Raw genomic sequence first — 17595 nt, 5'->3', positions numbered from 1 at the left:
GGCCTGAGCTGACGGGAGGCAGCCTCAGTTGTAGGGGCTGAGATGTACCGGAACCTGGGAGGTTGTATCAGACCCCTGGACATGTAAGTAACATGAATAATAACTGCCCGAAGGCGTGACCACGACAACTTAGATAAAAGTCAATGATGTTTATTATGACAACTCCGCATCACAGCAGCAATAAAAGAAAACGTAAAAGTCAGCAAAGAATAAATACAGTTCCTGAGTACTACAGCATGGCAGGAGCCACAGAGCACTGGTAGTGTGAGATAGTTCTTATGATCTTCTAGATGGAAAGTCCTTACCAGGCCCGGCTGTAGCAATGGAGATAACCCAGGATTGTACCAGCTGGTGTTCCAGGAAGAGCTGGGTTGCTGAAGGTAAAACAGCTGCTGTGGATACTGGCTGGAACCAGACTGTTGTTAGCACGGAGTGGATACTGGCTGGAACCAGTTAAATAATAAATGAACTTTGGGAGCGATGAAATGTGAACTGAAATGTAGAACTTGAGAGCGGAGAAATAATAATTCCGGTGGAGAGTGGTAAAGTGTAGAAAGGACACCGGCCCTTTAAGGGAAGCTGTATTCTGCTGGAAGCTGAGGCTGGAAGCAGGTAGTGTTGTAGCTGGAAACAGATGAATCCACATTGGATTGGAGAGTCAGGCTACACCGCAGGTGGAATGCTGGTGCGGGTCTCTATGGTGGAAGTCTTGAGACAGGAGCTGGAACCTGGAAGACAATCATAGAAGAGAGACAAACAGGAACTAGGTTTGACAACCAAAGCACTGACGTCTTCCTTGCTCAGGCACAGCTTACTTATACCTGCAGCAAGGAAGGGGTTGGCTAGGCAATTATGCAATTCAACAATACAAACAGCAGATTGGTGGAAATGATCAGATGACAGAATCCAAGATGGCTGCGCTCATGCAGACACTTGGAGGGAAGTTTGGTTTGTAATCCATGTGGTCTGGGAAACAGTAATGGCGGCGCCGGCCACCGGAGACAGGAGACGCCAGGCTGATAGATGCACATTTAACCACGCGGGCACAGCGGAGGCCGCGGCTGATGAAAACACCACTCTGACACTCTGCATGTGGAAACTCAGGAACAGCGGAATCTGGTCCTGGAACGCTGAGCCCGCCTTAGGAGGCATCTGAAGGGTAAGTAATGGCGTCCAGATACCCGGATCGTGACAGTAAGGGATGGCAGATAGCGAGCACAAGGTGAAGGTTGGTAGATAAGTGCTTGTGACTGATTATTTTCCTGCTATACAGTATAATATCTTGTGAATACTGACAACCTTTTCCATCTTGTTTCAGAAGTTAATTTAGCCAGAAATGGACTGGCCACACAGAGCTCTCTCTATGACATTCGCATAAAGGGTTACCCCGAGAAAGCCATTGATGGCAATAAAGATGGGAATTTTTTCCATGGCGCATGCTCTCACACAAGCAATGAGACCAATCCATGGTGGAAACTTGACCTCAAAACAAGCTATAAAATTAATACAATTGTTGTAGCCAATCGGAGAGACTGCTGCGCTGACCGGATTGTTGGAGCTGAGGTCCGTGTTGGAAACTCTCCAGATAACAACAATCCAGAGTGAGTATCAATAGTAACAATCACATTAGTATCTTCTAGTAAGTATTAACTATCAGTGATGTACAGGAGCGGTATTATCTATCAGTGACGTACAGGACAGGTGTTATCTCTCAGTGACGTACAGGACAGGTGTTATTTATCAGTGACGTACAGGACAGGTGTTATCTATCAGTGACGTACAGGACAGGTGTTATCTATCAGTGATGTACAGGACAGGTGTTATTTATCAGTGATGTACAGGACAGCTGTTATCTATCAGTGACGTACAGGACAGGTGTTATCTATCAGTGACGTACAGGACAGGTATTATGTATCTATCTATCTATCTATCTATCTATCTATCTATCTATCTATCTATCTATCTATCTATCTATCTATCTATCTATCCTCAATGCTGCTGCCCGGCTCATCTTCCTCACCAAACGCACTACGTCCACCTCTCCTCTCTTACTAGACCTTCACTGGCTTCCCTTCCCTTTCAGAATCCATTTCAAGCTTCTCACTCTCGCTTACAAAGCCCTCACCCACTCCTTTCCCATCTACATCTCTGACCCTATCTCCCTTTACACTCCCACCCGTCCTCTTCGCTCTGCTAATGCACACCGACTCTCCTGCCTACGGATTACTTCCTCCCACTCCTACCTCGAAGATTTTTCACGTGCTACACCACTTCTTTGGAATTCCCTACCTCTCCCCCTCAGACTCTCCACCTCTCTACAAAACTTCAAACGGGCTCTCAAGACCCACTTCTTCACTAAACCCAGCCAAATCTCATCCTAACCCTCTGTTCTACGTTCTCTATGTACCCCATCTGTCTCACCCCTGTCTGTCTACCCCTCCCCTTTAGAATGTAAGCTCTCACGAGCAGGGCCCTCTTCCCTCGTGTGCTTATCCTTTTCTTACTTTAATAATCTTCAACTGCACCAATTCCATCAGTCTTCTGCCACCTGATACTTATTCCAGTGTCATCTGCTGATGTAGCTAAGTTTATTTACCCTGTACTTGTCCTATACTGTCATCAACTGTAAGTTGCTGTTTTCCAGTTTGATTATTTGTTTATGTACTCTGTAATTGGGCGCTGCGGAACCCTTGTGGCGCCATATAAATAAAGGATAATAATAATAATAATCTATCAGTGAAGTACAGGACAGGTGTTATCTATCAGTGACGTACAGGACAGGTGTTATCTATCAGTGACGTACAGGACAGGTGTTATCTATCAGTGATGTACAGGACAGGTATTATCTATCAGTGATGTACAGGACAGGTGTTATCTATCAGTGACGTACAGGACAGGTGTTATCTATTAGTGACGTACAGGACAGGTGTCATCTATCAGTGACGTACAGGACAGATGTTATCTATCAGTGACGTACAGGACAGATATTATCTATCAGTGACGCACAGGACAGGGATTATCTATCAGTGACGTACAGGACAGGTGTTATCTATCAGTGATGTACAGGACAGGTGTTATCTATCAGTGATGTACAGGACAGGTGTTATCTATCAGTGATGTGCAGGACAGGTGTTATCTATCAGTGACGTGCAGGACAGGTGTTATCTATCAGTGATGTACAGGATAGGTGTTATCTATCAGTGACGTGCAGGACAGGTATTATCTATCATTGAAGTACAGGACAGGTGTTATCTAGCAGTGATGTACAGGACAGGTGTTATCTATCAGTGATGTACAGGACAGGTGTTATCTATCAGTGATGTACAGGACAGGTGTTATCTATCAGTGATGTACAGGACAGGTATTATCTATCAGTGACGTAGAGGACATGTGTTATCTAGCAGTGATGTACAGGACAGGTATTATCTATCAGTGACGTACAGGACAGGTGTTATCTATCAGTGATGTACAGGACAGGTATTATCTATCAGTGACGTAGAGGACAGGTATTATCTATCAGTGACGTACAGGACAGGTGTTATCTATCAGTGACGTACAGGACAGGTGTTATCTATCAGTGATGTACATGACAGGTATTATCTATCAGTGACGTACAGGACAGGTGTTATCTATCAGTGACGTACAGGACAGGTGTTATCTATCAGTGATGTACATGACAGGTATTATCTATCAGTGACGTACAGGACAGGTGTTATCTATCAGTGATGTACAGGACATGTGTTATCCATCAGTGATGTACAGGACAGGTGTTATCTATCAGTGATGTACAGGACATGTGTTATCCATCAGTGATGTACGGGACAGGTGTTATCTATCAGTGATGTACAGGACATGTGTTATCTATCAGTGATGTACAGGACAGGTATTATCTATCATTGAAGTACAGGACAGGTGTTCTCTATCAGTGACGTACAGGACAGGTATTATCTATCAGTGACGTACAGGACAGGTGTTATCTATCAGTGACGTACAGGACAGGTATTATCTATCAGTGATGTACAGGACTGGTGTTATCTATCAGTGATGTACAGGACTGGTATTATCTATCAGTGATGTACAGGACAGGTGTTATCTATCAGTGATGTACAGGACAGGTGTTATCTATCAGTGATGTACAGGACAGGTATTATCTATCAGTGATGTACAGGACAGGTGTTATCTATCAGTGACGCACAGGACAGGGATTATCTATCAGTGATGTACAGGACAGGTGTTATCTATCAGTGACGTACAGGACAGGTGTTATCTATCAGTGACGTACAGGACAGGTGTTATCTATCAGTGACGTACAGGACAGGTGTTATCTATCAGTGATGTACAGGACAGGTGTTATCTATCAGTGACGTACAGGACAGGTGTTATCTATCAGTGACGTACGGGACAGGTGTTATCTATCAGTGACGTACAGGACAGGTGTTATCTATCAGTGACGTACAGGACAGGGATTATCTATCAGTGATGTACAGGACAGGTGTTATCTATCAGTGACGCACAGGACAGGGATTATCTATCAGTGATGTACAGGACAGGTGTTATCTATCAGTGAGGCACAGGACAGGGATTATCTATCAGTGACGTGCAGGACAGGTGTTATCTATCAGTGATGTACAGGACAGGTGTTACCTATCAGTGACGTACAGGACAGGGATAATCTATCAGTGATGTACAGGACATGTGTTATCTATCAGTGACGTACAGGACAGGTGTTATCTATCAGTGATGTACAGGACAGGTGTTATCTATCAGTGATATGCAGGACAGGTGTTATCTATCAGTGACGTACAGGACAGATGTTATCTATCAGTGATATGCAGGACAGGTGTTATCTATCAGTGACGTACAGGACAGGTGTTATCTATCAGTGACGTACTGGACAGGTGTTATCTATCAGTGACGTACAGGACAGGTGTTATCTATCAGTGACGTACAGGACAGGTGTTATCTATCAGTGACGTACAGGACAGGGATTATCTATCAGTGATGTACAGGACAGGTATTATCTATCAGTGACGTACAGGACAGTTGTTCTCTATCAGTGACGTACAGGACAGGTGTCATTTATCAGTGATGTACAGTATCAGTGATGTACAGGACAGGTGTTTTCTATCAGTGACGTACAGGACAGGTGTCATTTATCAGTGATGTACAGGATCAGTGACGTACAGGACAGGTGTTATCTATCAGTGACGTACAGGACAGGGATTATCTATAAGTGACGTACAGGACAGGTGTTATCTATCAGTGATGTACAGGACAGGTGTTATCTATCAGTGATGTGCAGGACAGGTGTTATCTATCAGTGACAGACAGGACAGGTGTTATCCATCAGTGATGTACAGGACAGGTGTTATCTATCAGTGACGTGCAGGACAGGTGTTATCTACCAGTGATGTACAGGACAGGTATTATCTATCAGTGATGTACAGGACAGGTGTTATCTATCAGTGACGTACAGGACTTATCTATCAGTGACGTACGGGACAGGTGTTATCTATCAGTGATGTACAGTACAGGTGTTATCTATCAGTGACGCACAGGACAGGGATTATCTATCAGTGATGTACAGGACAGGTGTTATCTATCAGTGAGGCACAGGACAGGGATTATCTATCAGTGATGTACAGGACAGGTGTTATCTATCAGTGACGTACAGGACAGGTGTTATCTATCAGTGACGCACAGGACAGGTGTTATCTATCAGTGATGTACAGTACAGGTGTTATCTATCAGTGACGAACAGGACAGGTATTATCTATCAGTGACGTACAGGACAGGTGTTATCTATCAGTGACGTACAGGACAGGTGTTATCTATCAGTGACGTACAGGACAGGTGTTATCTATCAGTGATGCACAGGACAGGTATTATCTATCAGTGATGTACAGAACAGGTGTTACCTATCAGTGACGTACAGGACAGGGATAATCTATCAGTGATGTACAGGACATGTGTTATCTATCAGTGACGTACAGGACAGGTGTTATCTATCAGTGATGTACAGGACAGATGTTATCTATCAGTGATATGCAGGACAGGTGTTATCTATCAGTGACGTACAGGACAGGTGTTATCTATCAGTGACGTACTGGACAGGTGTTATCTATCAGTGACGTACAGGACAGGTGTTATCTATCAGTGACGTACAGGACAGGTGTTATCTATCAGTGACGTACAGGACAGGGATTATCTATCAGTGATGTACAGGACAGGTATTATCTATCAGTGACGTACAGGACAGTTGTTCTCTATCAGTGACGTACAGGACAGGTGTCATTTATCAGTGATGTACAGTATCAGTGATGTACAGGACAGGTGTTTTCTATCAGTGACGTACAGGACAGGTGTCATTTATCAGTGATGTACAGGATCAGTGACGTACAGGACAGGTGTTATCTATCAGTGACGTACAGGACAGGGATTATCTATAAGTGACGTACAGGACAGGTGTTATCTATCAGTGACGTACAGGACAGGTGTTATCTATCAGTGATGTGCAGGACAGGTGTTATCTATCAGTGACAGACAGGACAGGTGTTATCCATCAGTGATGTACAGGACAGGTGTTATCTATCAGTGACGTGCAGGACAGGTGTTATCTACCAGTGATGTACAGGACAGGTATTATCTATCAGTGATGTACAGGACAGGTGTTATCTATCAGTGATGTACAGGACAGGTGTTATCTGTCAGTGATGTACAGGACAGGTATTATCTATCAATGATGTACAGGACAGGTGTTATCTGTCAGTGACGTGCAGGACAGGTATTATCTATCATTGAAGTACAGGACAGGTGTTATCTTGCAGTGATGTACAGGACAGGTATTATCTATCAGTGACGTAGAGGACATGTGTTATCTAGCAGTGATGTACAGGACAGGTATTATCTATCAGTGACGTACAGGACAGGTGTTATCTATCAGTGATATACAGGACAGGTATTATCTATCAGTGATGTACAGGACAGGTGTTATCTATCAGTGATATACAGGACAGGTGTTATCTATCAGTGACGTACAGGACAGGTATTATCTATCAGTGACGTACAGTACAGGTGTTATCTATCAGTGATGTACAGGACATGTGTTATCCATCAGTGATGTACAGGACAGGTGGTATCTATCATTGAAGTACAGGACAGGTGTTCTCTATCAGTGACGTACAGGACAGGTGTTATCTATCAGTGACGTACAGGACAGGTGTTCTCTATCAGTGACGTACAGGACAGGGATTATCTATCAGTGATGTACAGGACAGGTGTTATCAGAGACGTACAGTACAGGTGTTATCTATCAGTGACGTACAGGACAGGTGTTATCTATCAGTGACGTACAGGACAGGTATTATCTATCAGTGATGTACAGGACTGGTGTTATCTATCAGTGATGTACAGGACTGGTATTATCTATCAGTGATGTACAGGACAGGTGTTATCTATCAGTGATGTACAGGACAGGTGTTATCTATCAGTGATGTACAGGACAGGTGTCATCTATCAGTGACGTACAGGACAGGTGTTATCTATCAGTGACGTACAGGACAGGTGTTATCTATCAGTGACGTACAGGACAGGTGTTCTCTATCAGTGACGTACAGGACAGGGATTATCTATCAGTGATGTACAGGACAGGTGTTATCAGAGATGTACAGTACAGGTGTTATCTATCAGTGACGTACAGGACAGGTGTTATCTATCAGTGATGTACAGGACAGGTATTATCTATCAATGATGTACAGGACAGGTGTTATCTGTCAGTGACGTGCAGGACAGGTATTATCTATCATTGAAGTACAGGACAGGTGTTATCTTGCAGTGATGTACAGGACAGGTATTATCTATCAGTGACGTAGAGGACATGTGTTATCTAGCAGTGATGTACAGGACAGGTATTATCTATCAGTGACGTACAGGACAGGTGTTATCTATCAGTGATGTACAGGACAGGTATTATCTATCAGTGATGTACAGGACAGGTGTTATCTATCAGTGATATACAGGACAGGTGTTATCTATCAGTGACGTACAGGACAGGTATTATCTATCAGTGACGTACAGTACAGGTGTTATCTATCAGTGATGTACAGGACATGTGTTATCCATCAGTGATGTACAGGACAGGTGGTATCTATCATTGAAGTACAGGACAGGTGTTCTCTATCAGTGACGTACAGGACAGGTGTTATCTATCAGTGACGTACAGGACAGGTGTTCTCTATCAGTTACGTACAGGACAGGGATTATCTATCAGTGATGTACAGGACAGGTGTTATCAGAGACGTACAGTACAGGTGTTATCTATCAGTGACGTACAGGACAGGTGTTATCTATCAGTGACGTACAGGACAGGTATTATCTATCAGTGATGTACAGGACTGGTATTATCTATCAGTGATGTACAGGACAGGTGTTATCTATCAGTGATGTACAGGACAGGTGTTATCTATCAGTGATGTACAGGACAGGTGTTATCTATCAGTGATGTACAGGACTGGTATTATCTATCAGTGATGTACAGGACAGGTGTTATCTATCAGTGATGTACAGGACAGGTGTTATCTATCAGTGATGTACAGGACAGGTGTCATCTATCAGTGACGTACAGGACAGGTGTTATCTATCAGTGACGTACAGGACAGGTGTTATCTATCAGTGACGTACAGGACAGGTGTTCTCTATCAGTGACGTACAGGACAGATATTATCTATCAGTGATGTACAGGACAGGTGTTATCTATCAGTGACGTACAGGACAGGTATTATCTATCAGTGACGTACAGGACAGGTGTTATCTATCAGTGACGTACAGGACAGGGATTATCTATCAGTGATGTACAGGACATGTGTTATCTATCAGTGACGTACAGGACAGGTGTTATCTATCAGTGACGTACAGGACAGGTATTATCTATCAGTGACGTAGAGGACATGTGTTATCTATCAGTGATGTACAGGACAGTTGTTATCTATCAGTGATGTACAGGACAGGTGTTATCTATCAGTGACGTACAGGACAGGTGTTATCTATCAGTGACGTACGGGACAGGTGTTATCTATCAGTGACGTACAGGACAGGTGTTATCTATCAGTGACGTACAGGACATGTGTTATCTATCAGTGACGCACAGGACAGGGATTATCTATCAGTGACGTACAGGACAGGTGTAATCTATCAGTGACGCACAGGACAGGGATTATCTATCAGTGACGTACAGGACAGGTGTTATCTATCAGTGATATGCAGGACAGGTGTTATCTATCAGTGACGCACAGGACAGGGATTATCTATCAGTGACGTACAGGACAGGTGTTATCTATCAGTGATGTACAGGACAGGTGTTATCTATCAGTGACGTACAGGAAAGGTGTTATCTATCAGTGACGTACAGGACAGGTGTTATCTATCAGTGACGTACAGTACAGGTGTTATCTATCAGTGATGTACAGGACATGTGTTATCCATCAGTGATGTACAGGACAGGTGGTATCTATCAGTGATATGCAGGACAGGTGTTATCTATCAGTGACGCACAGGACAGGGATTATCTATCAGTGACGTACAGGACAGGTGTTATCTATCAGTGATGTACAGGACAGGTGTTATCTATCAGTGACGTACAGGAAAGGTGTTATCTATCAGTGACGTACAGGACAGGTGTTATCTATCAGTGACGTACAGTACAGGTGTTATCTATCAGTGACGTACAGGACAGGTGTTCTCTATCAGTGACGTACAGGACAGGGATTATCTATCAGTGATGTACAGGACAGGTGTTATTAGAGACGTACAGTACAGGTGTTATCTATCAGTGACGTACAGGACAGGTGTTATCTATCAGTGACGTACAGGACAGGTATTATCTATCAGTGATGTACAGGACTGGTGTTATCTATTAGTGATGTACAGGACTGGTATTATCTATCAGTGATGTACAGGACAGGTGTTAACTATCAGTGATGTACAGGACAGGTGTTATCTATCAGTGATGTACAGGACAGGTATTATCTATCAGTGATGTACAGGACAGGTGTTATCTATCAGTGACGCACAGGACAGGGATTATCTATCAGTGATGTACAGGACAGGTGTTATCTATCAGTGACGTACAGGACAGGTGTTATCTATCAGTGACGTACAGGACAGGTGTTATCTATCAGTGACGCACAGGACAGGGATTATCTATCAGTGACGTACAGGACAGGTGTTATCTATCAGTGATGTACAGGACAGGTGTTATCTATCAGTGACGTACAGGAAAGGTGTTATCTATCAGTGACGTACAGGACAGGTGTTATCTATCAGTGATATGCAGGACAGGTGTTATCTATCAGTGACGCACAGGACAGGGATTATCTATCAGTGATGTACAGGACAGGTGTTTTCTATCAGTGACGTACAGGACAGGTGTTATCTATCAGTGATGTACAGGATAGGGATTATCTATCAGTGACGTACAGGACAGGTGTTATCTATCAGTGACGTACAGGACAGGTGTTATCTATCAGTGATGTGCAGGACAGGTATTATCTATCAGTGACGTGCAGGACAGGTATTATCTATCATTGAAGTACAGGACAGGTGTTATCTTGCAGTGATATACAGGACAGGTGTTATCTATCATTGAAGTACAGGACAGGTGTTATCTAGCAGTGATGTACAGGACAGGTGTTATTTATCAGTGATGTACAGGACATGTGTTATCTATCAGTGATGTACAGGACAGGTAAAATCTATCAGTGACGTAGAGGACAGGTATTATCTATCAGTGACGTACAGGACAGGTGTTATCTATCAGTGATGTACATGACAGGTATTATCTATCAGTGACGTACAGGACAGGTGTTATCTATCAGTGATGTACAGTACAGGTGTTATCTATCAGTGATGTACAGGACATGTGTTATCCATCAGTGATGTACAGGACAGGTATTATCTATCAGTGATGTACAGGACAGGTATTATCTATCATTGAAGTACAGGACAGGTGTTCTCTATCAGTGACGTACAGGACAGGGATTATCTATCAGTGATGTACAGGACAGGTGTTATTAGAGACGTACAGTACAGGTGTTATCTATCAGTGACGTACAGGACAGGTGTTATCTATCAGTGACGTACAGGACAGGTATTATCTATCAGTGATGTACAGGACTGGTGTTATCTATTAGTGATGTACAGGACTGGTATTATCTATCAGTGATGTACAGGACAGGTGTTAACTATCAGTGATGTACAGGACAGGTGTTATCTATCAGTGATGTACAGGACAGGTATTATCTATCAGTGATGTACAGGACAGGTGTTATCTATCAGTGACGCACAGGACAGGGATTATCTATCAGTGATGTACAGGACAGGTGTTATCTATCAGTGACGTACAGGACAGGTGTTATCTATCAGTGACGTACAGGACAGGTGTTATCTATCAGTGACGTACAGGACAGGTGTTATCTATCAGTGATGTACAGTACAGGTGATATCTATCAGTTACGTACAGTACAGGTCTTATCTATCAGTGACGTACAGGACAGGTGTTATCTATCAGTGATGTACAGGACAGGTGTTATCTATCAGTGACGTACAGGACAGGTGTTATCTATCAGTGACGTACGGGACAGGTGTTATCTATCAGTGATGTACAGTACAGGTGTTATCTATCAGTGACGCACAGGACAGGGATTATCTATCAGTGATGTACAGGACAGGTGTTATCTATCAGTGAGGCACAGGACAGGGATTATCTATCAGTGATGTACAGGACAGGTGTTATCTATCAGTGACGTACAGGACAGGTGTTATCTATCAGTGACGCACAGGACAGGTGTTATCTATCAGTGATGTACAGTACAGGTGTTATCTATCAGTGACGAACAGGACAGGTATTATCTATCAGTGACGTACAGGACAGGTGTTATCTATCAGTGACGTACAGGACAGGTGTTATCTATCAGTGACGTACAGGACAGGTGTTATCTATCAGTGATGCACAGGACAGGTATTATCTATCAGTGATGTACAGGACAGGTGTTACCTATCAGTGACGTACAGGACAGGGATAATCTATCAGTGATGTACAGGACATGTGTTATCTATCAGTGACGTACAGGACAGGTGTTATCTATCAGTGATGTACAGGACAGATGTTATCTATCAGTGATATGCAGGACAGGTGTTATCTATCAGTGACGTACAGGACAGGTGTTATCTATCAGTGACGTACTGGACAGGTGTTATCTATCAGTGACGTACAGGACAGGTGTTAACTATCAGTGACGTACAGGACAGGGATTATCTATCAGTGATGTACAGGACAGGTATTATCTATCAGTGACGTACAGGACAGTTGTTCTCTATCAGTGACGTACAGGACAGGTGTCATTTATCAGTGATGTACAGTATCAGTGATGTACAGGACAGGTGTTTTCTATCAGTGACGTACAGGACAGGTGTCATTTATCAGTGATGTACAGGATCAGTGACGTACAGGACAGGTGTTATCTATCAGTGACGTACAGGACAGGGATTATCTATAAGTGACGTACAGGACAGGTGTTATCTATCAGTGACGTACAGGACAGGTGTTATCTATCAGTGATGTGCAGGACAGGTGTTATCTATCAGTGACAGACAGGACAGGTGTTATCCATCAGTGATGTACAGGACAGGTGTTATCTATCAGTGACGTGCAGGACAGGTGTTATCTACCAGTGATGTACAGGACAGGTATTATCTATCAGTGATGTACAGGACAGGTGTTATCTATCAGTGATGTACAGGACAGGTGTTATCTGTCAGTGATGTACAGGACAGGTATTATCTATCAATGATGTACAGGACAGGTGTTATCTGTCAGTGACGTGCAGGACAGGTATTATCTATCATTGAAGTACAGGACAGGTGTTATCTTGCAGTGATGTACAGGACAGGTATTATCTATCAGTGACGTAGAGGACATGTGTTATCTATCAGTGACGTACAGGACAGGTGTTATCTATCAGTGACGTACAGGACAGGGATTATCTATCAATGATGTACAGGACTGGTGTTATCTATCAGTGATGTACAGGACTGGTATTATCTATCAGTGATGTACAGGACAGGTGTTATCTATCAGTGATGTACAGGACAGGTGTTATCTATCAGTGATGTACAGGACAGGTGTCATCTATCAGTGACGTACAGGACAGGTGTTATCTATCAGTGACGTACAGGACAGGTGTTATCTATCAGTGACGTACAGGACAGGTGTTCTCTATCAGTGACGTACAGGACAGGGATTATCTATCAGTGATGTACAGGACAGGTGTTATCAGAGACGTACAGTACAGGTGTTATCTATCAGTGACGTACAGGACAGGTGTTATCTATCAGTGATGTACAGGACAGGTATTATCTATCAATGATGTACAGGACAGGTGTTATCTGTCAGTGACGTGCAGGACAGGTATTATCTATCATTGAAGTACAGGACAGGTGTTATCTTGCAGTGATGTACAGGACAGGTATTATCTATCAGTGACGTAGAGGACATGTGTTATCTAGCAGTGATGTACAGGACAGGTATTATCTATCAGTGACGTACAGGACAGGTGTTATCTATCAGTGATGTACAGGACAGGTATTATCTATCAGTGATGTACAGGACAGGTGTTATCTATCAGTGATATACAGGACAGGTGTTATCTATCAGTGACGTACAGGACAGGTATTATCTATCAGTGACGTACAGTACAGGTGTTATCTATCAGTGATGTACAGGACATGTGTTATCCATCAGTGATGTACAGGACAGGTGGTATCTATCATTGAAGTACAGGACAGGTGTTCTCTATCAGTGACGTACAGGACAGGTGTTATCTATCAGTGACGTACAGGACAGGTGTTCTCTATGAGTTACGTACAGGACAGGGATTATCTATCAGTGATGTACAGGACAGGTGTTATCAGAGACGTACAGTACAGGTGTTATCTATCAGTGACGTACAGGACAGGTGTTATCTATCAGTGATGTACAGGACTGGTATTATCTATCAGTGATGTACAGGACAGGTGTTATCTATCAGTGATGTACAGGACAGGTGTTATCTATCAGTGATGTACAGGACAGGTGTCATCTATCAGTGACGTACAGGACAGGTGTTATCTATCAGTGACGTACAGGACAGGTGTTATCTATCAGTGACGTACAGGACAGGTGTTCTCTATCAGTGACGTACAGGACAGGTGTTATCTATCAGTGATGTACAGGACAGGTATTATCTATCAGTGATGTACAGGACAGGTGTTATCAGAGACGTGCAGTACAGGTGTTATCTATCAGTGACGTACAGGACAGGTGTTATCTATCAGTGACGTACAGGACAGGTATTATCTATCAGTGATGTACAGGACTAGTGTTATCTATCAGTGATGTACAGGACTGGTATTATCTATCAGTGATGTACAGGACAGGTGTTATCTATCAGTGATGTACAGGACTGGTATTATCTATCAGTGATGTACAGGACAGGTGTTATCTATCAGTGATGTACAGGACAGGTGTTATCTATCAGTGATGTACAGGACAGGTGTTATCTATCAGTGACGTACAGGACAGGTGTTATCTATCAGTGACGCACAGGACAGGGATTATCTATCAGTGATGTACAGGACAGGTAATATCTATCAGTGATGTACAGGACAGGTGTTATCTATCAGTGATGTACCGGACAGGTGTTACCTATCAGTGATGTACAGGACAGGTGTTATCTATCAGTGATGTACAGGACAGGTATTATCTATCAGTGATGTACAGGACAGGTGTTATCTATCAGTGACGTACAGGACAGGTGTTATCTATCAGTGACGTACAGGACAGGTGTTATCTATCAGTGATGTACAGGACAGGTGTTATCTATCAGTGACGTACAGGACAGGTGTTATCTATCACTGACGTACAGGACAGGTGTTATCTATCAGTGACGTACAGGACAGGTGTTATCTATCAGTGACGTACAGGACAGGTATTATCTATCAGTGACGTAGAGGACAGGTGTTATCTATCAGTGACGTACATGACAGGTGTTATCTATCAGTTATGTACAGGACAGGTGTTATCTATCAGTGACGTACAGGACAGGTGTTATCTATCAGTGACGTACAGGACAGGTGTTATCTATCAGTAACGTACAGGACAGGTATTATCTATCAGTGACGTACAGGACAGGTGTTATCTATCAGTGACGTACAGGACAGGTGTTATCTATCAGTGACGTACAGGACAGGTATTATCTATCAGTGACGTAGAGGACAGGTGTTATCTATCAGTGACGTACATGACAGGTGTTATCTATCAGTGACGTACAGGACAGGTGTTATCTATCAGTGACGTAGAGGACATGTGTTATCTATCAGTGATGTACAGGACAGGTGTTATCTATCAGTGACGTACAGGACAGGTGTTATCTATCAGTGACGCACAGGACAGGGATTATCTATCAGTGATGTACAGGACAGGTAATATCTATCAGTGATGTACAGGACAGGTGTTATCTATCAGTGACGTACAGGACAGGTGTTATCTATCAGTGACGCACAGGACAGGGATTATCTATCAGTGATGTACAGGACATGTGTTATCTATCAGTGACGTACAGGACAGGTGTTATCTATCAGTGATGTACAGGACAGGTGTTATTTATCAGTGATGTACAGGACAGGTGTTATCTATCAGTGACGTACAGGACAGGTGTTATCTATCAGTGACGTACAGGACAGGTGTTATCTATCAGTGATGCACAGGACAGGTATTATCTATCAGTGATGTACAGGACAGGTGTTACCTATCAGTGACGTACAGGACAGGGATAATCTATCAGTGATGTACAGGACATGTGTTATCTATCAGTGACGTACAGGACAGGTGTTATCTATCAGTGATGTACAGGACAGATGTTATCTATCAGTGATATGCAGGACAGGTGTTATCTATCAGTGACGTACAGGACAGGTGTTATCTATCAGTGACGTACTGGACAGGTGTTATCTATCAGTGACGTACAGGACAGGTGTTAACTATCAGTGACGTACAGGACAGGTGTTATCTATCAGTGACGTACAGGACAGGGATTATCTATCAGTGATGTACAGGACAGGTATTATCTATCAGTGACGTACAGGACAGTTGTTCTCTATCAGTGACGTACAGGACAGGTGTCATTTATCAGTGATGTACAGTATCAGTGATGTACAGGACAGGTGTTTTCTATCAGTGACGTACAGGACAGGTGTCATTTATCAGTGATGTACAGGATCAGTGACGTACAGGACAGGTGTTATCTATCAGTGACGTACAGGACAGGGATTATCTATAAGTGACGTACAGGACAGGTGTTATCTATCAGTGACGTACAGGACAGGTGTTATCTATCAGTGATGTGCAGGACAGGTGTTATCTATCAGTGACAGACAGGACAGGTGTTATCCATCAGTGATGTACAGGACAGGTGTTATCTATCAGTGACGTGCAGGACAGGTGTTATCTACCAGTGATGTACAGGACAGGTATTATCTATCAGTGATGTACAGGACAGGTGTTATCTATCAGTGATGTACAGGACAGGTGTTATCTGTCAGTGATGTACAGGACAGGTATTATCTATCAATGATGTACAGGACAGGTGTTATCTGTCAGTGACGTGCAGGACAGGTATTATCTATCATTGAAGTACAGGACAGGTGTTATCTTGCAGTGATGTACAGGACAGGTATTATCTATCAGTGACGTAGAGGACATGTGTTATCTATCAGTGACGTACAGGACAGGTGTTATCTATCAGTGACGTACAGGACAGGTATTATCTATCAGTGATGTACAGGACTGGTGTTATCTATCAGTGATGTACAGGACTGGTATTATCTATCAATGATGTACAGGACAGGTGTTATCTATCAGTGATGTACAGGACAGGTGTTATCTATCAGTGATGTACAGGACAGGTGTCATCTATCAGTGACGTACAGGACAGGTGTTATCTATCAGTGACGTACAGGACAGGTGGAATCTATCAGTGACGTACAGGACAGGTGTTCTCTATCAGTGACGTACAGGACAGGGATTATCTATCAGTGATGTACAGGACAGGTGTTATCAGAGACGTACAGTACAGGTGTTATCTATCAGTGACGTACAGGACAGGTGTTATCTATCAGTGATGTACAGGACAGGTATTATCTATCAATGATGTACAGGACAGGTGTTATCTGTCAGTGACGTGCAGGACAGGTATTATCTATCATTGAAGTACAGGACAGGTGTTATCTTGCAGTGATGTACAGGACAGGTATTATCTATCAGTGACGTAGAGGACATGTGTTATCTAGCAGTGATGTACAGGACAGGTATTATCTATCAGTGACGTACAGGACAGGTGTTATCTATCAGTGATGTACAGGACAGGTATTATCTATCAGTGATGTACAGGACAGGTGTTATCTGTCAGTGATATACAGGACAGGTGTTATCTATCAGTGACGTACAGGACAGGTATTATCTATCAGTGACGTACAGTACAGGTGTTATCTATCAGTGATGTACAG

At 43.1% G+C, this 17595-nt stretch overlaps 1 protein-coding gene across 1 annotated transcript in view; it reads left to right on the top strand.

Moving 5' to 3' along the window:
• LOC134928725 (uncharacterized) overlaps window positions 1-17595 on the top strand; it is a 440900-nt gene that overhangs the window by 157322 nt on the left and 265983 nt on the right. The window contains exon 6 of the mRNA XM_063924741.1: window positions 1319-1601. Within this exon, the coding sequence (XP_063780811.1) occupies window positions 1319-1601 (283 nt within the window). The remainder of the gene's footprint in view (window positions 1-1318; window positions 1602-17595) is intronic.

This window comes from Pseudophryne corroboree, chromosome 5 (assembly GCF_028390025.1).
Source record: "Pseudophryne corroboree isolate aPseCor3 chromosome 5, aPseCor3.hap2, whole genome shotgun sequence".
Taxonomy (NCBI): Eukaryota; Metazoa; Chordata; class Amphibia; order Anura; family Myobatrachidae; genus Pseudophryne; species Pseudophryne corroboree.
The sequence above is the reverse complement of the archived record's forward strand: the minus strand, read 5'-3'. Positions and strand labels throughout refer to the sequence as shown.